The sequence below is a fragment of the Anastrepha obliqua genome, chromosome 1 (genome assembly GCF_027943255.1).
Source record: "Anastrepha obliqua isolate idAnaObli1 chromosome 1, idAnaObli1_1.0, whole genome shotgun sequence".
NCBI classification, from domain to species: domain Eukaryota; kingdom Metazoa; phylum Arthropoda; class Insecta; order Diptera; family Tephritidae; genus Anastrepha; species Anastrepha obliqua.
Window position 1 is genome coordinate 34,426,815 of NC_072892.1, and position 27,234 is coordinate 34,454,048.

A 27,234-nucleotide genomic window follows, 5' to 3' on the forward strand; every position below is an offset into this window, starting at 1 on the left:
TAAAAAGATCTAAGTGGTTTAAGCAACTTTGTTAGGGGATGGAAATCAATGTGCAAGTATCACAATGAGTCTTTGAGTCACCGAGTATTAGTGTATTGCAGTAGCTAGCAAACTTCAAATCTTCTGAGTTTAAAAACATGTAACGGAAAATCCGAAATTAACATCGGCAAGACATTCTTATTCCTTATACAGATGGCTGCAAGACCAAGAAGGGCGTTCGATCTGAAGTCAGACGCATTTAAGCTCGAGAGATTCCGCCCAATAGAAGGTCCTAACATCTCTGCTATCTAGGTCAAACGCTCCGGACCTGAATTTATGCAATACGACACTCGAAGGTGGTAGCAGAGAAAGAGGAAGACCTTCAGTGTGTTGGTCGGACCAAGTGAAGAAGGGCTTGGCTCCATTTGATATCTCTAATCGGTGTCGGATAGAACGTGTACGAAACGACTGGCGCGCTTTTGGGAACTCCACCAAAATCACTTAGGCGGTTACTGCGCCAAAAAAAAGGAAGAAGAAGAAAATTCGCGAAAACCCTTATTATCTACTGAAATTGGCAGCCAAGCGAGTAGCTCGGAAACATTATGGAGACTTTACGTCGTCGATAGTATTCACTTCTCTCACTGAAGCACTTGGGGAAATAAGTTTAGTATGTTTTTTGCAGACTTTGTGAAGAAGCATATGAAATAGGCTGCGTTCTAGATTTGATTTCTAAAGCGAAGCATCATAGCTGGTGGTGTAAAACCAGGCCAGACTTTTTTCTTTTAAAATAAATGAATATCTCCTATCAAAGCAGATTTTCCACTAATTATCTGAGGCCGATTGGGTGAACCGAGGATTGCGGGAGTGTTGCCTGAACTCCTGTGTGAGCTTATTTACGAAACTCGGCTCGAGGGACTCTTGGAGTGAGTCGCTCTTTTTGGGAAAAGCTTTTGATGCTGCAATGAGGTGCCTCATGCAATGCATTATTAGAGCGCCCGGATGAGCTCTTGTCGGAATGTATTTATTTAGCCTTATGGCTCCGGGGACTATTGCAATAAGACGCTCTTTTGGGGAAGTGCTTTTGATGCTGCGATGAGTTGCAATGCGTCATGAGACCGTCCGGATGAGCTCTTGTCGGCTCTTCTGGGGACTATTAAAATGAATCGCGCTTTTTGGGAAGAACTCTTGTCGGAATGTATTAATTTGAGCCTTATGGCTCTGACGACTGTTCAAATGAGTCGCTCTGCTTGAGAAGAACCTTTGATGCTGCGATGAGATGCACCCAGTGAGAGAGATGCAGCGATCTGCTCGGTAAATTGAATGATAAACAAAAGCGCAACTTGGTGCATATTCACAGGCGGGACGGAAATTAAGCGGTACGTGTTTAAACATTCGCAATCAAATTAAGGGGTTACGCCACTCTAGCTACTGTAAAAAAGCAGTTTTTTAAGGATTTTTTTTACATTGAAAGAAAGGTGCTAGGAAAAAACTTTTTAAGTATATTATTAAACATGTATTTAAGTGTAATTATAAATATTTTTATTGAAAAATATTACAAAATGGCGCCTTTGGAGTGAATCTCTGAACGCGCCCTGCGAAAAAGGCACTTCACGGCAAGCAGTACAACTGACGTAAATGTCCACCTAAACCAAATTAAAAAAATTCTTCTCAATCGACGTGAGTATAGCTGTAGAAATACGTACGGGATTTTAGAAATATTGAAATTTGTGTATTTTGCAGATGTTTGAAGTCAAAAGTAGAATTTTTCGTCTAAAATGGAACCGTTAATTGTTTATAAAAATTTTTCTAATTAATTAATAAAAAAATCCGTACGTATTTCAGTGCGGAATAATGTTCTAAAGATCCTTGTACAATTACAAGTTAAAATATTAAAAATTGTTTGAGTTATGCTGCTTGCCGTTTTGAAAAATCACGTTTTGAGATAAACACGGTTTAAATTTGAATAGTCGGTTCAGAGACGTCAGAGGCGCTCGCGCAAAAGTGCGAAATATTAGAGATAAACATTTTTTTCACGCATAGGACTTTTTGTTTTATATTCTAAAGAGTTTAAAGCATCTTTTAAGCAAAAAAAAAAATTTCGATATTTTGAAAATCCTAGAGTGGCCTAACCCCTTAAGAACAATTTGTGCCACTGTAGGTGGAACACGTAGATTACTGCTCTAATTAAATTTAATGATTTAATGAAGAAGAATGAGCTGTAGTATTACAAAAGTAATCTTTTCAGCGCAGTTATCCCATTTAAAATATTATATCACTCGCTTGCCTTCTTTCTCAGCATTCAGTCGTACTTTTGACTTTTCCAAAATTTCCGCACTAAACCATTAAGGAAATATTAACCGAAGTTATTCTGTAAATTTTTCCGCAGCTGCAGTGTTAATGAATATTTAAAATCACATTAAATGCTTCATTTCATTTTGCTTTCTGTTCCTTTGACTTTGTTTGCCTAAAGGTCGGACGTATCTCTGTTATATTTTTTTATCTAATTGTTGATGTTTATTTACATTTCATTATTCAAACTTTTTCTTGTAATACTTTTCTCCTAAAACTTTTATTGCTTACAAATGTTTTTGGATTTCTTTTTCTTATTGAAATTGTTTTTAAAGCTGCTGCCACTTCTCCTGCTGGCTTGCTTTCGTCTCGCTTTCACCCATCCTTTTCATAAGGAGGCAACCTTCGCTCGCCGACTTATCTGTCTGCCTTTGGCTGCTCAGCGCTCATTTTCGACAGCTGCGTATTTTATGAGCCTGTTTATTTATTTATGAATCGCCAAGCAATTGTGCTATTGCTATTGCTATTCTCCCATATTGCCTTACAATGGTATTAATAATAATTCCCTTCCCGAGCAGCATGAAAAATTATAAATTATTGCCATTGACGATGTTCTTTTCTTAAGCCAAGTGGTTATCACAGCTTTCTCTGCTACTGCGTACCAGCTAGCAAAACATTTTTCATTCCTTTAAAAATCAAAAAAAAAAAATCGTTCCACTTTAAGCCTCATTATTTTCCATACTTATATTCTTGTAAGTACGTTAATCTGCCACTTGAAATGCCTATCGAAGCATGCATAATCGCTATGGCGTTTGGCGAGTGTGGTAGTGACCGGGGCGCGCATTTGCCACACCACCGCGCACCCTGCACTTCTATATCCACAGCAGTTTTGGCAACCAACTTAAGCCATGTCGAAGCACTTGTCAGCCTATTCAGTGCCAACTACCTATCGAGCGCATATTTTCTTCACTTCAATGTCCGTTTCCGTTACTCGCTTTGTTCGTCTGCTTTTTGCGGTTCACGTAATCATTAGCTTCATCTTCTGTAGTCGCGTAATCATCATCGCCATAATTTACGTAGAATGCCATCCTTCGTCCAACGCCGCCGCCGCTCCATCGCAATTCACTGCGTCGTTGCCTCTCTTCGCTACCGCTGGACATCTGCTTTTCATTTAATGATTTATGTCACTTTACGCTCCTCATGAGCGTTTGTCTTTTCTCCAAAAAGTTGTTGCTATTCACTTGGCCCACGCCTTATTCAATTCAGACATTGAGTTATTTTGTTGGCGCCCTCGCCGCTTTTTGTGCCGTAATGAATAGGCAGGCAACGCCATGAAAAATTATCTCGCCTTGTTTGCGCTTCCTTCCGTTGAGTTGGCGCAACTCACTTTACACTTCGTCGCGATATTTTTCTTTTCACTTCTTTTTATCTTTAGGTTATTTGCAGTCGTATACTTCTGTAGCAATTTTTTGTCTCTTCATTTGTGCTTGTGGCATTTACAAACCTGCGGTCAGTCACAGGCAGGCAGGCAGTAATCATTTCATGAAAACTTGCTGGGTGGGGGGTAACCCTGAGATGGTAAAATAAATTATAAATTAAAATAAAATTAAATGATATTCGACAAATGCTGGAAATAAATTTTTTTTCTAATTTATTTTTCTTTTTTATCATTGCATTTCACCGTCTGCTGCTTGTCCTTTAAAAATTTGTATTGCCTGAACTTTGTTTTATTTTCTTTGCATCCATCACATAAAGAAAACATCTTTCCTTTGCGTATGCCACAAGCGGTGTTTAAGGCTTTAAAACCTCACTGCCATCACCACTCTGGGCCATTCACATTTCATTTGCCGCTATTCGTTTGTTGAAGCGTCGTCCTGGCGACGCGATTTTCATACGTTGATTTATTCGCGGTTACCAAGCGCTTGTTTCCTGTTTCCTTTTACAACCGAAGAGTTCTTCCTTTTTAAATTCAACAAAAACTCATTCAACGCGAATATCCTTACAGGCAGGCTGTGTGTTTTGGCTGCCTGTCCGTCGTTGGCTCTTGCATCTATCTATCATCTGCATTGTGTGGGAGTATTTTGTGTGCAATTTCAGCCGCTCATCCTGAAAACCGACAAACCGCTAAACGATTGCGAAGCGGATGAACGACAGAACAGCGAACAACACCAGTTACCACTGTGGAAAAACAACGAAAATATTTGTTTGCAACTCGAAAATTTGCTTCCCGTCACAGGAATTTTATACTTTTACTCTGAAATGCAACTGCTGCTTCCTCTGCATCCTATGCGTCCTCTGCTTTTCCCACTGATAATAATACTCGACTTGCTATCTCCGCGCTGCCTGCTATCGTATTCGTTTTCTTTGAGTTGTTGTCGCATTTATTGTTGGCGTTGCAGTGCTCTGTGGTGGACAGCTTTATTTTTGTGTACGTTTCAAGATTTAAATTTTTTTTACTTCTCGCGCGCCATTTCTCGAAGCGTTTTACGCCACCATTTCATGCACTTTGGTAAGCGGCATTAAATTTAATACCATGAAGTTGAGCTAAGTTGGAAAATACCGATAAAATTAATTATCGATGTTCACAAGCAGGCGGGAAAATCAGATTTGTGTTCCAACTCTCAGGGAATGGCTTACAGAGTAAATGTAAAATACGAGTAATATTTTTCCAGCACGTGGATTTATGTTTTATATTTCTCTCTATATTTTTTAAGTTTTTTATGAAAAATAATTTCTTTTTTGTTTTTGTGTAAGCAGCAAACCCCGAAGCTAAAGGTTTATAAGAAAAATAACAGAAGTTAGTGGCAGCATAAAAATTAAACGAAATAAAAGGAAAAAATGTACGAGATTGGGAAATGAAAAATAATATCAAGTAATAAAAAGAAAAAACTTCATACCAATACTAAATACAAGAAAATTAAATTAAGAAAGAAATAAATTAGAAAAGAAAGAAAGAAAAAAAAACGACACTAGCACACATTCCTGGAATAAATTCGTTCCCACGACAGTCGGTTCTACGTAACCGGAACGACCCGGATTTATATCTGGCCAACGATTGTCACTTCAGCAGCATTCCCCGTATATACATGAGGAATGTTTATGCTGCTACAACAACAACAACAACTGGAATAAATTCCACTTAAACATCTGATTTTCAAGCCACTTCAGCCTCATGGTCTTTTACGCCCTGTGCTTGTCGCAATACCTCATTCAAGCTCTTACTTATTTACTTAGAAGGCACTACAACCGTTTGTCCGAAACTAAACTTGCTGGCATCAGTTGGTGACACCGAATGCTACCAGTTTATGCCTCACTTGATCTCTTCCTAGTCGTCCATCAGTGGGTTCCCTCTGAAATACTGACGTGCCGGAGCGCTTTCGTTCATCCTCGAGACATGGCCAAGCCAACGCAGCCGCTGTATTTTAATACACTTCACTATTTCCACACCTCGGTATAGCTCATACAGCTCGCTGTTCCATCGGATACAGAACTCATTCGCGCCTACGCGAAAAGAACCAACGATTTTTCTACTTCCTTCTCCAGACTGGAGTACCCTGAACATACGGCGCGGTTGTTCGGGCCAAAAGTAGCAATAACGTCAGCATACACCAATGTCATGACACTTTTGTGCCAAAGCGGTTTAACTCAGCAGCACGAATAATTTTTTTCCAGTAGGAGATCAAAGAAATCACAAGAAAGGGAATCGCCCTTTCTGAAACCTCCTTTCCAACCCCTGCGGAGCTTACTGTAGCGCTCAACGTCATTTTGCACAGCCGTATAGAGGCATTCCTGTTTGTGCTCTCGGAAACAGCTTTGAAATCGATGAAAAGGTGGTGTGTGTCGATTTGTCGTTCGTGGGTTTTCTCCAGGATTTGGAGTATCGTGAAGATCTGATCAATAATAGACTTACCTGGCATGAAGCCGCACAGATAAGGTCCAATCAGTTCTTTGACGATCAGCTTCAGTCTTTCACATAATACGTTCGATAAGACCATACGCGCGACGTTAATAAGACTAATCCCTACTACGGTAATTTGCGCGGTTTGTAGGATCAGCTTTCTTGAGGATTGGGCAAAGTACGCACAGAGTACCCAGCTCCGTTAATAAACCTAAGATAGAGTTTAGTTGGGCTGAGCGTATGTGCCTTTCCTCCGGCTGCAACTGGCCGAGATATGTCAACTCTTTTTGCGCTATAGTGTCACTTTCGGGTAGAAGGTATGCTGGGTGTGCAGCTATCCCTTTATGGATTTCTGAGACCAAGCACCTAACCAACTTTTCTACTTCAGTTATTGCCAAAGATTTGCTCGCTGTTGTTTTTATACAAAAAATTTTATTTAAATTTTCAACTTGACTGCTTTTACGTGCCAATACAGCACAGCTTGTAACACAAGAGCAGCCTTCAAAATATTTTTCCCTAGTAATCAGTTTCCACCTTCAGGCTACTCGCTTCTTAATAAATAACAGATAATTTAAATGTGTAACCAGGCTCCTCAGGCATACTGTCGGTCTATTCGTTGCATGTAACTGGCAAATTCCAATTTTATTTTACAGCTAAAGGTATGGAGTGATGATATACAAGGTGGCGCAAAATTAATCATCCAGTTTTGTTTTTAAATAACTTTTTTACTAAATAGAAAAATGATTTTGAATGATGGACATCTTTATTTTGACATCCATTGCTTGTCTGCTCGCATAATGCAGCAGCTGTCAAATATGTCAACTGTCACAAGTGTCTGATATGTTTGACGTATGACGCCATTTCCAAAAATTATAAATCTTTTATTTTACGCCACCTTGTATATTACTCATGCATTAGCATTCTAAGCTTAAAGCGAATTGGTTTCTTTGCTCACACTTCCATCCATGTTTTCCAGGCTCTTTCGTTTCTCACCCGTCTATGTTTCTACATTAGTTTGTATTCACTTAATCCTGTGCTATACATCAGCGCTATGCATAAAACATTAGGCGCGGATCCTTTTTTAAATACCTGTGCATTTGCGTCGCGCCTACCTACATACATGGCTCCTATCGCTTGATGAACGTCGGTATGCCTCGGCTTGCTTGTTTGCTTGCCATGTTTTGCTTGCTGCTTTACATGTGTACTACATAAGAAAGTCTCGTTATGAATTCCATGTAAATTCACTTCACTCTGTAACGCTTTGAGATGTTGCGCTTCTTTTTACCAACAGACTCTGCCCTTGTTGTTCTTTTTTTTACAATTTGCGCATTTCATTTTCTTGCTTCAGCTTTTTTAGTTTAGTTCCACGCCCGTTGTACTCCACTGTAAACTAATTTGAAATGAGGTTTTGGCAGTTTTTTTTCTTGCTTTTATCGTTTTTGCAGCGACACCAAATACATGAAAAGGAAGCAAGGAAAATTGTGAGTGCGGTTTAGTGCGTAAGCAGCGACCGCAGGCGCGGGTGTGGTTTCTGTGGCATATTTGCCTTCTGGCTGCGCACAAGATGTTGCCTGCGTTTTGTAGCTATTGCGGTTTGTTGCGTTGGTAGTGCCCGTCAGCCACTTACGAAACATTTTCCGCTACTTCAGTATTCTTAATAAAAAAATTTAATATTTTACCTAAAGTGTGCAAGAAGAAGTTCAAATAAGAAGGGAGAAAGGGAAGATAGATAAGTTTAGGATGAAAGTGGTCTCTGGTAGGAGGTGGAGTGAGAGGAGCAGTGCATCGCGTGTTTGAAATTAAATAAAAACATGAAATTAAATAATGAAAACCTCATATTTATTTTTCATAACTTGCGCATTTATATTTCTCTACACGTTTCTTTTGCTATGATGTGCTGCCTGCCGCTCCACCAACTGACTGTCTACTTACCGCACAGCTGCTAAAATAAATTTCGTAAAATAATTGCTGCGCATTTTGATCTCAAACCAAGTACGTTACACAGCTGCCTTGGGCTATGTTTTCGGTCTGTGTCTATTTTGTACAGCAAGCAAGCTTCCCCTTCGATTGTGGTAGCAGTTAACCTCATGGCATTCCACCGCAACCTACTGTTGAGTTACCCTCTTCTCCTTCAAACTACTTACGCTTGCTTGGCAACTCAACTCCTTGTACCCTCTTCACACCCATCGCACCACCCGGTTCGTCTTGTAAGCCTTTACGCCATTTGCACTAACTCACTTCATTTCACTATACGTAAACGTAACTAAACGCTAATTTCAATTTTAAATCGCCTATAAGCATGCAACAGTTGCATGCCTGCCTACCTCAGCTACTTGCACACATGCAAGCTTACTCGCTTCACTCTCTTTGGCACTTCAACTCAATTAACACTTCATGTAATTTACGCTCATTAGCAAATAATTAACACCACTAGAGCATCGTGTTTGCATCCCTATCTCTCTCTCTCTCTCTCTCGCTCTCGCTCACTCTGCTCCTTGCGTGCCTTGCTACGTATAATTTTCTTGCAAATCACATACCCAGTTTCATTTAAGTGTCGGCGGTACTCGAGACGTGCTAGGCTGCTGTATTGCAACAGCCGGCATCACATTGAGAAAACACCTAAAAATTTCGGCCAAAAGTGCCAGCGTAGGCATTGGCGTGGTTATTCATACATCTGTGCATGTCGTTGTTTCGACACTTTGCTTGCCAATTCTAACACTTCTTTGGGCATCCTTTAGGTTTTCCCGACTGTCATTCTGCTTCGCGCATTCGCTTGCCCACGTTTTTGGCACTTGATTCTGCATCCACTCATTCGTGCTGTGTTTCCAATTAGACGCGCCATTTCAATTGCCAATTTGGCTAACAACTCACTCACCGGACGGTTGCCAAGGTTTGCTTGCTATTTGCTATTCGATGTTTGCTACTTGCTGGATTTTTAATAGGCTGTGTATCCATACGGCTTCCGTATACTTTTGATGTCCTTATAACTCGTTTTTCCTAAGTTTTTTTTTGTTTGCTTTGCAGTTCGCTGCGCTATCGTGCTTTAATCGCTTGCTTTATGCTCAAGCTTTCATCCTTTTTTGTTAATTTACCTTTACTTTTAGATTTTTGCCAACTCTTCTCCAGTGCCATGATATTGTTCTTGTTGCTTTGTATCTCTATCTCTGTCTCTTACGGTCTGCTGCACTTAATTCGATACAGCATTTTTGCCTTCAGCGATTTCTAGTACGCCGACTGACTTTGCCTTCGTGTGCTTGTGCTTTTCACCAGCAAACGTAATTACAATATTTTCTTTTCCTCGAGGTGGTTTCGCCAGCGTGAAGTGTGGTTGACAGTTTGTTTAAAAATTTCGTCTTAAACTGAAGAGCAGAAATTCAGTAAAATGTGTGCGGAGTTGAAGATAAAATGAAATAGTTTTGAAATCTTTCGAGTATATTTGAATCATTCATTTCTAAATACATACACAGATTACCTGTTCTTCAGCTCTTTGATGAGAATCAGAGTCAGCAACTCTTTGACAATTACTTCATATATTTTCTTGGCTACTCTAGAGCTCTCTTCTGTGTTCTATATAAGCAATTCCACTGTTTTTTAACCAAACTCTTTTAACCCTATCTTAGAACACAAAATTCTCTCTTTGAACGAAGAGCATTGGTTTCACATCCTATTTGGCATAAAAAATGTTTTATTGCACCAGGAAATTCCATGCAATTTTTGAAAAATATTAGAGCTCACTATTATTCGGCCATCGTAGCCGATTGGGTATTGAAAGTTCCCGGGTTGGAATGAAAGTCCAAATGATTTCGTGAACAAATACAAATTTAGTAATGTGGGCTTCCAATGCCTCAATTGAAGCTGGTTTATCCACAAAGCATTTAGACTTTATATTCCCCCTCAAACAAAAGTGCAATCTTGGTGGTCAATCCTCTGGCCTAAGACGAGAGATAAATTGCTCAGCGCAACGAGGAGGTAGTAAATCCATTGGACCATTGTTTCACGGGCTGTATGGGGAGTAGCGCCGTCTTGTTGGAACCAAATGTTGTGTAGATCACGGGCTTCAATTTTCGGCCTCAAAATATGGGCCTCATCTTTAAAGAAATTTGGGCCGATGAAACGGGCGCACCAAACGGTTATTTTCAATGTATGTAACGGCTGCTCTTGAATGGCTTCGGGTTGCTCTTTAGCCCAAATACGGCAATTTTAGTTATTGACGTAGCCATTAAGCCAGAAATAGGACTCATCGCTGTACACCATAAATTACCTTCAGCGCACGCTGACCACTTTTCACAGAGCGTTGATTTCGTAATACGTAATTGCACGATTTGCAAACGTCGTTGAGGCGTAAATCTTTCCATGATGAAATGTCAGAGAATGCTGAAAAAATTATGTATTTAGTTTGACAGTAGTCACGCGTGATCTGTCAAAAATACCCTATTGAAAATATTGCCTTCAATCTGATCACCCTTTATATATACGATTACATACTTTGAAGTTCGCTCCTCCTTTTGTTGCTTGAGTTGCACTGCTTCATCAAAAATTTTAGGCTGCTTGTTTAGACATCCCTTCCTTCCTGATTTGGGTCTTACTTTCATTTAATATTTCCTTCTTTTGCGGTTGTGCTCCCCATTTTTCTAAGTAGTTATAAGCTTCTATCAACTTCTCTTCCTCATGCCTTCTCTTCTCCAATTTGCCATTAGTTACGACTTTTGTCAACAAATATGCCGTCTAGATGCCCAGTCCACTTTTTGTTCTCCCTAACGTTCGTACACTTTGTTGTTGGTATAATCCTATTCAAAATCATCTAACCGAGCTAAGGAGAAATCCTTATAAAAATTACCAATATTTACTTTCCAAATGACATGCCACAAATGAATGGAAATCCCTTGTCAAGTTCGCTCAACGATAAAATATGAGAGCAGTTGTCATGTTGACAGCTCAAAACATTCAGGAATAAAAAAAAACACTTTACTCAACATACGAGCCCCAGCACAAAGAGGGTTGGTTGGTAGCGCCATGAAAATCAGGTGCCTTAAGCGCTCGCTGGCTATTTCCTTCTACTTACTTTTTTTATTTTCATTATTATGTTTTTTGTTGTTGTTCGTGTTTTGTAATAATGGAGTAAGCGTTGTTTGCTATACTGTTGCCTTGGCAACTGGTGGCGATGGTTGCTGAAACTTTTGTGTGCAATTTCTTTAAAAGCATCAATATAATCTGACAAGCATTCAATATGCTAGAATGTCTAAGAAATGAACTACTGCATGTAGCAGGAGAAGGGCATGAATATAAAATGCAAATAAAGTACGTTTTCCTATTTACAAAATTGTCAGCGCTACCCAAAAGCCCACAAGGCGACCATTTGACTTAAGACGGGCACTTTGGTCGTCAGTTCGCTTACCCTTTTTTTATTGAAATGTTAGTTGAACGGTTGCTCCACTTTTTAGCGTAACGCAATCGTCCACAAGTTCTTAGAATGTCACATAAGCAGACAATGATTGCCAATATATTGGCCCTTAGTTGGATGATCGTCAGAGTAGGAGAAACACGAAAGTGGAAGCAGAAGTGAAAGTCGCATAGAAAAGGTTGATTGGTTAGTAGCGTCTGGTGATGCCAGCGGTCAGTAGGTACACACATATATGATTGGACTAGAAGTAACACACATTTGCAGTAAACCTTTTTAGTTTCACATTAACTCAGCTTTATTGGCATTTTGGGCAAATTTCTACATTTTTTACTAACCGGAGTTTTTTATTTTTTTATTTGCCGAATTTGTTCGTTTCTTGCGCAGCACTGGCGTTACATAATTCTTACTGGTATATCTAAATATTTGGCCTGAGTATCCCCGCAGTAGCAATACTAAGGCTGCGGGTTTGATTTGCAGCTGAAGTAGTTTGTCCTCTAATTTGTTTCAATCCTAGCAACTGGTATTCTTTTAATATGGCGATGACTTTCGAGTTCTCAATAGTCATTCCATTTATCAGAATAATAACTTTTAATGACCCACTTGGCCTCTAGATGGCGATTCGTTAGCAAGTCAAATATCTGTCAAGTAGCCTGCTAGCCTGTCTGCTCTAGCTTGGAGATAGAATTCTATCAGCACCCCTAAACAGTTGCATTGATTATTTTGGTCCACGTGCGATATTTAATTTCCCACCTACCCTGCATATCTGCCGAGCATTCCCTGATCCGCCAGCTGGCTACGCATCCAATGGGATATAAGTAACTCCACACGGACGCCTTATGCCCAAATAGGAGTTAAAGGAACTTATACGTATAAATATATTGGCCTCTGTTGGTTTAGCCTCTGCATCAGCATCGTACCATTTAATTTAATTTTAATCTATTCTTCTCTATTTCAGTCTTGAAGGCTAGATTATAAATTACCTGATCATGAAAATTCAGTATCAACTCTCTTTGAGATAGAATTAAATTCCGAAAACGCTTTAAAGATTGGATTTAAAGAATAGTAATCAGCTGTGTCAAGATGAAATTGAAGTTAAATTGCAAGATCCTGTGAAGCAAATTGAAACCAATCTGCTCGAGAAATCCCGGGCAGTCAATATGACTACAAACCAGGTCGAAGAGAAACACCCAACCACTGACCGGTTCTTCTTCTTTCTAATGACTGTAGTTTTATAAGTTGACAATGAACAGCTTAAAATGAAAATAGGTCGAAAAATGAAGAGTCTGAAAAGTAGAGTGAAGTAATTTTTTTTTTAACCTGAACCCCTTCGATTCTCAAAGCAGAATTGTTATAAATTGAGCTCCAGATGATCGGTGCATATTCTAATTTGGACGTTGAAATATTCTCCTAAGCAGTTTTCAATGCTCTTTTGCCACTCAGAAGTAGATACCTCCTAAACGAGATGTTTGAAAACCTTGACCTTGCGTTTTATTGTATTGATGTTTGGGAACAAAAAGAAACCATTAGATGCCAAATCACAGATCTAAGGCGAATTACCCATTAATTTGATCGTTTGGGTGCCCAGAAACACTCTGCTGTGATTCGTTACGTGAAGAATGATTCGTCTTTGGCGGTGAGTTTTCTTTAATTATCCGTTCTCCGAAAACTTCTCACCAGCAAATGGTTTTGTACCACTCAGAATGGACTGTTTTACGTAATTCTCTCTAGTGGTGCGGTTGCGACGTGACCAGATAGCAGATTTATCGAACACTTCCGAAAAACAGGCGACCATTTGCTTTGAGGTGCTTCTTTCGCGAACAACTTTTGTTGAATTAAGCTCGTCTTGGAGAACCCATACTGTCGATTGTTGTTTTGCTTCCGGCCCATATGCATAAATCCAAGATTCGTCACCTACTAAGATGACGTAGACGAGCTTTGAACCACGGCGGTTGAATTTCTTCAACATTTTTTTCATCAATCCACACAAGTCCTTTTTTGGGTAATTGTCAAATTATGTGGTATCTAACGAGAATAAATCTTCTTGACGACCAAATGTTCATGGAGTATTGAATGTAAGTTTGTCCCCTGAATGTCTCTATCTCGCGATATGTCACATAACGGTCTTGCGCTATCAACTGATGCAAAACAGCGCCTGTTTCTAGCAAAGCAAATGTTTTTGGACGGCCTTCTCAAGATTCATTCTGCAAGGATCAACATCCATGTAACCAGCTTTGACGTTTCAATGCTAAAAGTCGAAGTAAGTTGCTCAATGCACTCCTGTCCCGATAATTCACGTCGAGAACCGGAAAAAATTATCGCACAAACATTTGCACGAGCTAAGCCTCATTTTAATAATGGGGCTTAGGGCACACAAATTTTTAACATTGAGTACAGATACCACAATTTTCCATACAGAGCTTTTTGCCGTAATCGATACAGTGGAAATCGTATCCAAAAGTGAGTGCGAAAAAGTTAAAATTAAAATATTTTCGGGCAGCCAATCAGTCCTCAAAGCCTTAAATAACCTTACGATTAATTCAAAATCTCTTATAGAGTGCAAACATGCACTCAGAAAACTGGCGATTCTTAATCAGGTCTGCCTGATTTGAGGAACACAAAGAAAACGAGAAGGCAGACTTTTATGCCAAAAACGGAGCGGAAGGGCCAATTATTGGACCAATCCCATTTTTCGGCTTTAACAGGAAACCGAAAAATTAAAAATCAGGGAATACTGGACTGACTGAAACAGGCTTAATCACTCCAAAAAGTTCCTGAGATAAAATACCAACAGAGCAAAATCTACTTAGATTTAGTTTACGCCGTGGAGGACTCACATACCACTTTGCCTACAATAAACATTTCAATACTAGGACCATCTAGCAGTACTTTGCGCGGGTTCTGCTGTTATCAAGAGGAGTCCATGGAACACTTAATCACCAATTGTGAAGGATTAAGTCCCAGGAGCAGTACCTGCTAGATGATAAAGGTTACAAATGCTCCCTCCAACGGATGTGATTCGTTTCCTCGCAATACCAAGTAATTAAAATTCAGCCTTTAAGGCGCACAATAGATCGATCTGGTTGCAGTACATAAAAGCTATAAAGGAGCCGTACAACCGTTAGCATTACCATTAATTTCATCTTTTGGGCGAGATGAATTTTTAAACTCATTGGAAAAAGGAACAAATGAAGCTCATCAGTGAAAACGTTGTATGTGAGTTTATGCTAAAAAACAGCGAACTTTCACCCGTAGTGTTACAAGGGTGCAAAATATAAAATGCAACCCTCGTATATACCGCCAATTGATTATTCAACTACTGGTATAAGTCTAGTCATTTTCGAACTAGTGACTGATTTCTTCCATCAAATACCAGTTCGTGTATTAGAACATTGACTGAATAGTTCGGCAGCGACTTGTTGATATTGCCTCCACACCAGATTCTGTCAGCACTATTAGATATCACTACACAAATATTCTCTATCATGTAACATCCGCTTTTTCATTTCTTCGTCTTGTACTTTTTTTCGTTCCTTCCTTTCATCGTTGCTATGCTTCAAGCGCCTACCCACACGAAAAAACCCGTCTACTAATCTTAGTCTACCGCTTAGAGCATATGTTGCCAGGTTTCTGTATCTCGCATCACGCCCCATCTGCCTACACTCTCCTCAGCCATTTGAGAGTGGCAAATAAAGTAAAGTGGCACTTATTATTGCTCAGCCTAGCATAAGCTGTTGATTACTACGATATTAAGAACGCACGAATAACTTTGGTAGGCCAGTATCTTCAAATCGCTACAAACCCAGTTGCACAGTCACACAGCAACCAACCAACCAACCAATCAACCAACCAACCAACCGGCCATCCAACCATCCGACCAGCCAACCAGCCGAGCAACCAACGAAGCAATAACTTAAGCCTTTGCATATAAATAGGCTTAGTTGGGATACTCACTTGCGAGGCGTTAGGGTTAAGGCACAAGGGTTTAGAGCAATAAGTAAGTAGGCAAGCAACAATTTTGTTTGGCAACTCAGCTGGAAAGTGAGTGAGTTGGGCGCATGGGGCACAAAAGTGGGCTGTGACGTGTGGTTTCACTTGTGTTGCCTGCCGTCTCCCGCCTGCCGCTTGAGCGCTGTCTCAAGAAAGGGTTTCCTTGGTTTCATGTTGTTTGCAAAAGTGAATGTATGTATGTGTGCAAGAATCTTGAATACATGCACTTGTTGGTACATACGCGAGTGCGAGTGCGAGTATGTGCAACTATGAAAATGTCAGCAACAGTAATGTGTTTGTCGTCATTCTTGTCCACTTGCGGCACTTATGTCACATTTTGTTCCAGTTGGCGGTGGTGCTCACATGACCTCCCTAGGCTCCTTGCGCTTCAACACTCCTCTTTCTTTTTTCTTCTTTCTTCTTTCTGCACTTTCTAGTTCTTGCTGCTGGTGACGTGCTTTGCTTTGGCACTACTTTTTGTTTTTGTTCACAAGTTAGCGCTTGCTTTCTTTCTGATTCAGCACCGCCACCACCTCCACATAGTAAATTCCTATGTGTATGTATGTATATATGTATGCATAGAAATAGTTTTCCTGTTGCATTTGTTGTTGTAGCACATTTGTGCTGTTGCCTGCACACGTTCTACTCTTTTCATACATATATTGTACGACACATGTCAATTTCTGAAGGAGTCATTTTTGCACTTCAAGACAAGGTCGTGTGGTCCGGTGCGCGTGTATGAATAGAAAAAAGAGAATGCAATAGAAAAGATTATAAATGAAAGGCCAACAAACAAGCAACAGAAATACTAAGATAATAAAAATGTGAAAGGAAATAAAAATAAGAAAATTAACTTAATGGAATAAATGCCAGAGAAAAGGAGCGCGTTTCCTAGTCGTCCTTTGTTTTCACACTCCTCAAGCAACTCACTTTCACCACTTTCTCTGGCGCTGTGCTAGTTTTCTTATTGAAGTGCTGTAAAATTACATAACTGAAGTTGTTTCCGTCGTCTTTCAGCGTTCGGTGCATGCTTTTCACGCACGTGTGCTAATTTGCTTTTGCTGCCTTCTGAAGGAATAGTCCTTTATCCACACGGTTTCTAAGTTTTTATAACTTCAGTTCACTTTTCATATTTTTCTATTTTTTTGTTTTTTATTATTATTATTCTAAATGAAAATTACAGCTTATTGTGGTACGTTTTCTCGATATATGTAAATAATTGCTAGAAATTGCAATTTCTTTATTCTGCTTTTATTCTTTAATTTTTTTAGTTGCCAATTCCATTGCTCTCTTAGAACTGTGGGCAAAGTTTTCTCTATATATTTAGTTTTTATTAAATTCTTTTTTAATATTTTTTCTTATAAAAATTTCGACAACAAATCCATTTAACACAAAGTTTCAAACTTTGTACGAAATTGTAAAAACTCATTTAAATTTTCGTAAAATTTTCAAACTTAAGTCAGAATTAAAAAAAAAAGTTTAATAGGAAAAAAGTTAAGTTTTTTTTTGAAATGCACACGAATTTTCGCTATTTTAACTGGCACTATACTATAGCTTTAGCGGCCGTCGTAACCGAATCGGTTGGTGCGTGACTACCATTCGCAATTTAGAGAGAACGTAGGTTCGAGTCTCGGTGAAAGGCCAAAAAAATGAAGAAAACGTTTTTTCTAATAGTGCCCCTCGGCAGGTAATGGCAAATCTCCGAGTGGATTTCTGCCATGAAAAACTCCTCATAAAAAATATCCGCCATCCGGAGTCGGCTTGAAACTTAAGACCCCTTCATTTATGGAACAACATCAAGACACACCCAAAGTACCCTCGCGTAAATTATATATACATATGTATATTATATATATATACGTGTATACTATACCAAAATTTAATGGACTACAAAACTGCATACCCATAATTAATAAACTAATTTGTTTGAATTTTATCTATAGATTTTTTTTTTAATTCTGGGTATGCAGTTTCGCATTACGTAAGCCGCTACCCTTTATAATTATAAAACCATTTATACCCTAATTTTAAGCTCCTACAAAACAGTGCTTCTTCATAAATATTTGTACTAATATTTTTGTGTATATTTTCTACTTTCAGGTAAGTGACGATGTGCTTTCGCTAGCTTTGAATCAAAATCAAGTAAGAATTTTTTCGTTGGTTTTATTTTGATTTTTTTTTTAATATTTTATATTTATAAATATATTTTTATACATATTTGTATACATATTTTTATGTAATATGTTGTTTATACGTAATTAGTGGAATTTATTATCCAATTAGCAAAGTGTTTAATCCTAATTCGAAACTTATTTTGAAATTGCTTAGCTACTTTGAATTTAGGGTGGGATTTTTTATGCGAATAAGGTGTGAGACTTTTTCCAGCAAAATTTCTAGACGCAGAAGATTTCTTATAACTCAATAAAGTAATTTTTTAGCATTCTTGTTAAAGCAATAAATCAATTATAAAAAATTGGGGCCTGTTAGGGAATGACAGTGTGAACATGACATAAGGAAGCTTGTTCACTGTTTTCAGTTTTTTTTTGTTTTTTTGTTTTTTTTTTTGTAAAGTATGAATACACTCCTCATACTGAGATAGAAAGATTTTTCCAAGAAGATTCAATAGAAAATATGAGGAGAAGTAAAATCAGGAGCAGATAATGTTGCGAAGATGTAAATATGATATAAGGCCATCTCTAATGGGGAATATTGGTTTTGTGGTAACAGAAGAAATATTCCGCAAAATATTATAATCGCGAAGGTGTAAACATGGTGTAAGGCCATCTTTAATGGCAACAGAAGAAATATTCCACAAAATATTAAGGGAATGCTGCTGAAGTGAAGAAGAAATAAAATCGCGAAGGTGTAAACATGGTTTAAGGCCATCTTTAATGGCGAATTTTAGTTTTGTGGCAACAGAAGAAATATTCCGCAAAATATTAAGGGAATGCTGCTGAACTGTAGAAGAAGTAACATCGCGAAGGTGTGAACATGGTATAAGCTCATCTTAAAAAGTCGGTAGTAGAATTTTTAGAAAGTGAGAATGAATGATTTCGTAGCAGATGTTGCATAAAAGTTGTTGTAAATGTGTCGCCCCAAAATGTTAAGCAAAAAATTTCACTATGGGCCACCAAAGGCAAAAAGCCGCTTTTGATGAAAGAGGAAGCATTAAGCGTGAGATTGTGAAGCATTAATATCAAGGCGATTATAATCACGCGTCAAAGCAGTAGATCAAGAAATCTCAGCTTTTAAAGTATTTTAACTTCGTTAACTGTACGTTTATTATTACAATAAAGTATTTAGTACTAAGTAATATTGATTTATGCCCAGTATTTACCCAGTATTAATCCACTACCATAAAATATAGTTAAAGTGGCAGTTCACTAAACTAACAATCAGCTTAAATGAAAATTTCACCAAAATTCAAAATTATTTACTTGCAAACCTCAAAATTTATTTCGAATAAATATTGTAATGTTCATGAGCATCTCTATGCACGTCTAGTAAATACACACACACACACATACTCACGATAGACTCGCATTGTTAGTGACTGCATATTTGCACAAGCAGCGGTAATTATGCATGTGTGTGTAAAAACATATGTATGTATGTACACGTGCATGTGTCTATGCATTTTTGATGATTCCATGCATACTAAGCGCACAATAACAATGCCAACAACAACAGCAATTAATAAAATGCCCTCAGCGAATATATATATGACTGTAATTGACACCGTTTGTCGCTGTCATTTGACTTTTTTGGCTCGGCGGCGACTTCTCTAGCGGCATAATTTATTGTCTATAGTTTCATTGGCGAAATAACACGTTCGTCAAATAATTTTAATAGAATGATTTCAGTATGCGAAGAGCATACATGCAATTAGCATTACAGCGAACTCACTTATACACGGAACCGCATGTGTGTGTGTGTGCATTTATTTATTTGCATGCATATGAACATTGCAGAGTTGCCAATCCCATTGATTTGATTGACTATTCATTGTGGATAGGATAAGCGATTTTAAGCTAACGGTGCGAACAGAGGTGGTGAAAACGAAGTTGAGTTCGACTAAAAGGACCAATATTTTATCTACCTGGTGACATAATTCCACCAGAGTGCATTATTTATACCTCACTCGATTGGGGCCAGCCAAAACCATAGAAAATTTTTGATCCGTTACTGGCTATGAATGAGCCGTCACCAGATGGTGTATCCTCGTTGCTTCACAATATTTCGGTTTCAAGCAACTTAAAGCTGAGATTTTTTATGATTATTGTTATAGTTGCTCTAAACGTTCATTGATTCTCATTTTCAAAATTTTAAATGAAAACAAAAACAAGCAATTAAAAAAAATTAGTAATAATCAACGAATAATAATAGGATCAAATAAATACAGTTGATTTAAGTAAAATTAAGGAAAAAATTAAAATTAAAAAATAAGATATTAAAATAAAAAAAAAAATTTTATTGAAAAAAAAAAATCAAATTAAAAAAAAAATCAAAGTAAAAAAATTAAATTAAATTAAAAAAAAAAATTTAACTAAAAAATTTAAATAAAAACAAATTGAAAAAAAGTACAAAATTAAAAAAAATTTAAATAAAAACAATTAAAAAAAATACAAATATAATAAAATTTTTCAATTAAAAAAAAATTAAAAAAACAACAATTAAAAACGCAAAAAAAAAAAATTTAAATGCAAAAAAATAAAGAAATAAAAATTAATGTTAAATAAATGGTTTTTAATTCAAAAATAGAGAAAATTAAACAGCAAACAATAAATTTTTTTTTAATTTTTTTTTTTAACATTAGAATCCGTTATTTAAAATTATTTTTCGCATTACAATGTACCATTTCAAAATCAATGAATCTATCTATTAAAAATAAATTTAAATAAAAAAAACCTTAATTAAAAAAAAATTTCAAATAAAAAAAAAATTGAAAGGAAAACCAACAATTAAACAAAGTAAAAAAAAAAAAATAAAAACAAAATTAAAAAAGTAAAAAAAAAAAATAAAAACAAAATTAAAAAAGTAAAAAAAGAAATTAAAAAAATAAATAAAAACAAAATTAAAAAAAAATAAAGAAACAAAAAAAATCTTAAATAAACATTTTTAAATTCAAAAATAAAAAAAATTAAACAGCAAACATTTAAAAACTTTTTTTTTTAATTTTTTTTAATAATAGTATGCGTTTATTGACAATTTTGAGCTCTCAGCGGTTCCTAGGTAAATTTTCAAGTATCGGTTTTTCGAAAACGGGCGCAAAAAAAATAAATAAATAAAAAAGAATTTGAAAACTAACGCAATGTTTGAGCCACTTGTAACGTGGAACAAAACTCAATGGACACAAATTTGCATATTCGAAGTGTTTCTGATAACTCTGATCAGAAAGTGTGAAATTTTGATGAAAATTTGCATTTTCATTAAAATTTACCACTTGGATTTATATAGTACTACCATTCAGAATTCACAGAGGGAACGTAGGTTCGAATCTCGGTGAAACACCAAAATTAAAAAAAAACATTTTTCTAATAGGGGCCGCCCCGCGCACACCACAAATAAGAGGAGGAGCTCGGTCAAACACCCAAAAAGAGTGTACGCGCCAATTATATGTGTATATATAAGAGAATTACCTAAATTTTCATGAAACAATTATTGAAATTAAACGAAAAAGTTGTCAAAACTTGTCAATAGGTCCTGGTGCTATATATATTTAAGGCAGTGTAGATTTATTTTAGGGTCACTTCGAATTTATCGCTCATTGAATTAAACCATCTCGATGTCAGGCTCTGTAAGTGCGTTTAACAATGGCTCACAACCTCACATTTGTAGCAAAATTTTCTCAACCACTGTTCCTAGGTACCCTTTCTTGAGATGCTCGACGCACCTCTTTCCGTATTCAAAGTTCGGCAATTCCATTAATTTTTTATCAAGTAGTCAGCGTAGGTCTTACGCTGATTGAATTAGGCTGGTCAAATAAAGACTCCGAGAGATATTGTTGAAGGCTCCCCGATGGCATATTCCATCTACTTATAAATACATATCTATCTGTGGCACTTACTGGAATTCTAATAGCCCATTTCATTATTAACATAGACTGACTACGAGCGAACAAAGCAGAAGCTATAACCGCAAATAAACAGCTCTTAGGGATCTTAAACAAGCGGAATTATTTTTCTAAAGTAAAGTTCTTTTCGCGCCCAGTAAATACTGGCCGTGTTGCAATATAAACTTTGGGTAGCGAAAAAGCGAGGAAATGATATTAACCCCCTAAGCTCTCCTAATTTCAAAGAAAGAGCGCACAATGGAGAGTAATTTTATTTATTCTTCATGGTGTTGACAATGATAATAATTTTCCCCGTCACCTACTCGTTTGGCAGTTTTGTTCTGATATGCAATCACTAAAGTTACTCATACGCCCCGTTGTACGGATTTACCTCCACTGCTGCTAATCTCACGTCTTCTACAATACACAGCACATAACACAGCTGCTATATCAAACTTTTAATGTACCCATGAAAAAGTGTACACATTATACCTCAAACCCAACTAACACAACGATAGTTACAATAGCAACAACAACGCTGCAGTCTGGCTACTTAAACATTCAACGCACAACGCTTAAAATTCAATATAATACTTTGCCAGCTACTTCGCTCGTTTCTCTCCCCTATCACCAGTTTGCTTTTGCTTTGTGATAGCGAAACTCAAATGAATCCCTCAAACCAAGCGCAATTTGATCAGCGCTAATACGAAAATGTGGAAATTTGAATTTCGCCTAATGATGACACGCATTCTCGCTTGGTATATGTTTGCTTTCAACAACATCACCAGCAGCAGCAGCAGCAATAGCAATAGCAACGCAACCAGAAGCCATACACCAAAATACCCCAAACGATATTGGTTGCATGCAACAGTAACCGTCCAGCTGTCGCAGCTTTCATTTCCCCTTGCGCGTGCCGAAAACTTTTGGGGATACAGGCCTCTGCACGCACACAAGAGAATGACATTTCACAGCAGTTGTTGTAGTTGGTGTTTTTTTGTTTTCATAAGCTATTCAGCGGTTTCATTTGTGCTGCATCCTTTGCCACGCACGCACACGCATCCTCATGCAGATAAAAGTGATGCTTCTTTTATCTCTCCCTCGCCTCTGATGTAGCTTTGGTTGCGTGATAAAGTGCTGACATTTGACAAATTCACTGTTGACAAATTTCGGTTTTTGCTTTTTGAGAGGGGGGCGAGCGAAATAGAGAGAGAGAGAGAGAGCGAGAGGTGGAGGTGTTACTGTTAAAGGGTTTTGTGCCATTTACACTTCAGAAATGCTGAAATTTGTTACGCAACCGAATTTTTGAGGATGGGAACACAACGCATTGCCTTTGTTGCTTACGCCTTTGCAATTTGAATAGGATGGAATGAGTGATTGCAGTGACATTCGACGTTCATTTTGGTAGGTGAAATTTTGGAAAATTTAGAAATAAGTTGGTGTGATACTTTGACGTGGAATTATTGTACAATCCAACAGTTTTGAGCGCCATTGTGAAGAAGTCATGAATACGTGAAGTAATTCGTTGTACCTAGGCCGCAGTTGCATCAGAAGATTTAATTTTAATGCTGTTTTTTAGAAAATATCTGCCTGCTAGAGGTCCTATGCACAGGAGGTGAAATTGACAACAGTAGTAGTAGATAATTATGTAGCGCTCTCTACTACTCTGCTGTCGATTTGCTACGATTTTAAGATTAGAGTAAAAATTCAGTGCAAATAATATGCCGCAACAACCAACAGGTAGAGTAACTTGAAGGAAATGATCTGCTGTTGAATCTTGAATCTCTCGATTTCGTGCAAAATTATGAATCAGCAATTATTCGCTCACTCCGGCTGTGATAAGAGGCTGCGCCGATACCTCAATGAAATTTTTAAGTATGGTTCTTGGCGGCAAACGGGTCAAGCTGATGAAAAGATGCATGCAAGATGCAGAATAATAGAATTATTTCGCAAAAATGTGGAGAAAACTGCAAAGAAACTGGCGTTTAAGTTAAATAAAATAATTCGTAATAGCTTTCAAATTCAGTCTTCGAAAACTGGACATATTCGCAATTTTCAATCACTTCATGACATTTGAAGATATTTCACTTAGCACTTTCGAAATTATGCGCAAACAGTAATGGTTCCTATGCAAAATGTGAAAAACTCGCTTTTTAACAAAAAACATTTAAATTTTTAGCGAATTTCCACTAAATATTTTCTTAAATTTTATAAGTTTTAATTAAAATTTCGGAATTTAAAATTGAAAATTGAAATTCATTAACAGTTATGCGAAAACATTCCACTTTTCAGCGAATTTCACCTAAATAATTTCTTAAACTTGATAATTTTTTAAAACTTTAATTTACAAATTTTAATTTATAATTTTTTTTAATGTTAATTTACAAATTTTCGCAGTTATGCGAAAACGCTTCCAAATTTCGGCTAAATAATTTCTTAAATTTTATAAATTTGAATTAAAATTTTAATTTAAAAACGTTTTTTCCCTTAATTCATTAAATTTAATTTGAAAATGTTTACAGTTATGCGAAAACATTCCAATTTTAAGCGAATTTGAGCAAATAATTTCTTCAAATTTATAATTTTTTAAAATTTAAATTTATTATTTTTTTAAATTTTAATTTACAATTCGGATTTAAAAAAGAGCAGTGAAAATAACAAAAACATTTTCCACACAAATTTTCAGCATTTGGAAGCATACGGCAACATGTACCGTTATTGCGGCTATAAGCGACTACCTCAGTACATTACCGCTGAGTTCAAACGCACTGCATTGTTGTTGTTTTTTTTTTTTTTTTCTTGTTGCTCATCTACCTTATTAACGGCTTTGGCGCTCTAGCGAACTGAACGCAAATATTTCCTATGAGGCATAAACCACGAGACACACATGATGCACCCAAACCACCGCTACGCGTTTTAAAAGCCAGCTCTTTTATGCTTGGCAATCCCTTTCCCTCCGCACCCCTCCCTCCTTTATAATGCATCTTTACATGGCTACATATTTTTCACGCCACATTAGTGCACATTTTCATTACTACCTACCACTGGTCTACGCACATACATACATACATGCTACATGCTTACGTACTTACGCGTGTTAGTAGCAGCAGCTCATAGTACACGGCCGCAATGTTGCAAATGCCTCAAATGGCGAAAAATGATTTTTGATGTGCGGTAGTGTGGACAGGAAAATCAACCCACCCCAAAAACTGCTGAAGCAGCAGTAACAACAATAACATAAACAACATTAAACCCAACAACAACAGTAGCAAGAACACGTGCACCAAACTCATTTGGCATTTTTTTCACTTGGCGCCGTTGGCTCATCGATTGCATTTTCCGTTCCCAATGCGTTGTGTCCCACATGCCTAGATTTGCAACTACATAGATGCGCGTGTATGTATGTGTTCAGCATATTTGATACATTGGATGCGTAAGTTGTCGTGCAACCCATGACGGCGTCGCTTTTCAGCCAGCCGTCCAGCCGCCCAGTCAGCCCATATGTAAATGAGCTGTTTGCTTTGCTTGAAATTTATATGCGTTGGGCTTATGGTCAATAGCAGTTGCAGCAGCAGCAGCTATGGCAGCAGATGCGATAGTAGGCAGCAACAACAACAAACAACCCATACATATCACAAGCATTAGTAATGCTGTGCGCACACATGCACGCCTTCATCAAAACTCATATGTTGCTTGTTGCAGCAAACTCAACTAGGCAGGCAGCTGTTGCAAAGTCTATAACTGTAGCTGCATAATCTGCAGCTCATTTGCATTATCTCATCTAACCAATAGCATTGTGCCCTTCACACTGCATCTGCTCCTCTATGACGTTGGCCACTGTCGCACTGCAGCCCCGTTATCCACAACGCTTGCTCGTTTGCCATCATCAACGCCATCACACAGCTTATCATCACTGTTCGTCTTTTGCTGTTGTTGTTGCATATGCGGTAATTTTTCATCGACCTGATAAAATATGCAAAGTTTCCTTTTTCTAGTACAACTACACTTACATGTACACACACATAATGCATTTGCTCCTTCTCGCTGATCTGCGCCTACAACCCACACAGTGTAAATGGGTAGGAGGAGGAGGCGAAGCCGTGGGAGCCTTGAAATACTGGAAACACTCATTCAACGTTGTTGATTATTCTGCGTTGTTGTGCACGGACTGCTGTGGATGTTGATGTTGGCTTTGGCATTAGGTTTAGTTGATAATTTCAATTTGTTCTTGTTGTTGTTGTTGTCGCTGATGCGATTAATGTGTTCGTGACCATCAGTATAAAATAGATTCGTGTTTGCCTCTCTAATGGATTGCACTAATGCCTCATATTTGACATTAATTGAAGAGGAAATTTTAGTGTGAACAGAAAAAAGTCCATTATAAAATTTGTATATATGATGTGACATATATGTATGTGTGTATTTAGGGGTTGCTAGTTCATATTCTAAATTGAATATCCATTACAAATTTTGTGAAGAATTTAATAATAAAATTTTTTGGATGAGAGCAACTTCTGGGACTGGTTCATTGACTAGAACTTCTGTCAAGAAATCGTTATCTACTTCTTTTTTCCTACTTACTCATACTTTCTATATAATTTGGACCTTTTCGTCTTGTGATTATTATCTTTCTAATTAATAGTAACAAAAATAAACGAAGAAATTATAAAAATAAAAACAATTATAATAAAAGATAAAAAAATAAAAAAATTATAATAAAAAATTAAAAAATATAAAATCATTAAAACAAAAAATTTAAAAATCTGTGCCCTTTATTTTGTTGTTGTTTAATATTCAAAGTGAAGTGAAACCTAGTAAGAGCTTTAGGCTTGAGCTTTTTGCACTCATCCCAACATTATGAATTTCAACCTAATAAGAAGTTGATGATAAAATTTTAATTCCCTGCCTTCAGCTGAGTTTATCTGCTTCAACTCGAAGCTCAAACTTAGTTTTATGAAAATAAGCCTCGTCTTATTCTGGCATTTTCGAAAATATTAAATTGTAATTAAAAAGTGTAGCGCACGTCTTTTAGAATATCAGGACTTGTCGATTGGACACTTAGCTCATTAAGGCTTGTGCAACGCCGTGTCAATGGCTGCCCTCGGGAAAAAATTGCAAATTCAAAGCCAATCGACAATAAAATTGTTAAAAATATTTCAACTAAATTTAAAATAATTCAAAACATCAAGGCATTTCACTTTTGGCTTCATAACCTCTTTGACCCTATTTTGCATAGATTGTACTAAGTTTTTAGTTACTTAGCTAGTACTTTTCGCCATTCTTCTAGGGTAAGAGATTTCACTTGATTGTCGGACGTTATATTGTGCTTTCTTATCCTTTGCTCCAGCTCGTTCGGATAAAATAGGTCTTGTGCACAAGCGCTACTTTTTTGACATTAAGAGTGGATTACCTGAGCGTGTCACGCAATAGCTAAAACACTCATTTTTTATTATTATTTTTATATTTTTCTTCTCGCCTTCGCTTAAATCAAATTCAATCATTGGCGCGTACAGCCTTTTTGGGTGTTTGGCCGAGCTCCTCCTCCTATTTGTGGTGTGCGTCTTGATGTGGTTCCACAAATGGAGGGACCTACAGTTTTAAACCGATCCGAACGGTAGATATTTTTATGGG

General features: G+C 37.3%; 1 protein-coding gene across 1 annotated transcript in view; it reads left to right on the plus strand.

Moving 5' to 3' along the window:
• The window catches only part of LOC129246779 (maternal protein pumilio-like), a 199,449-nt gene that overhangs the window by 46,264 nt on the left and 125,951 nt on the right, over positions 1–27,234 (plus strand). Inside the window, exon 3 of the mRNA XM_054885436.1 lies at positions 17,655–17,696. Within this exon, the coding sequence (XP_054741411.1) occupies positions 17,655–17,696 (42 nt within the window). The remainder of the gene's footprint in view (positions 1–17,654; positions 17,697–27,234) is intronic.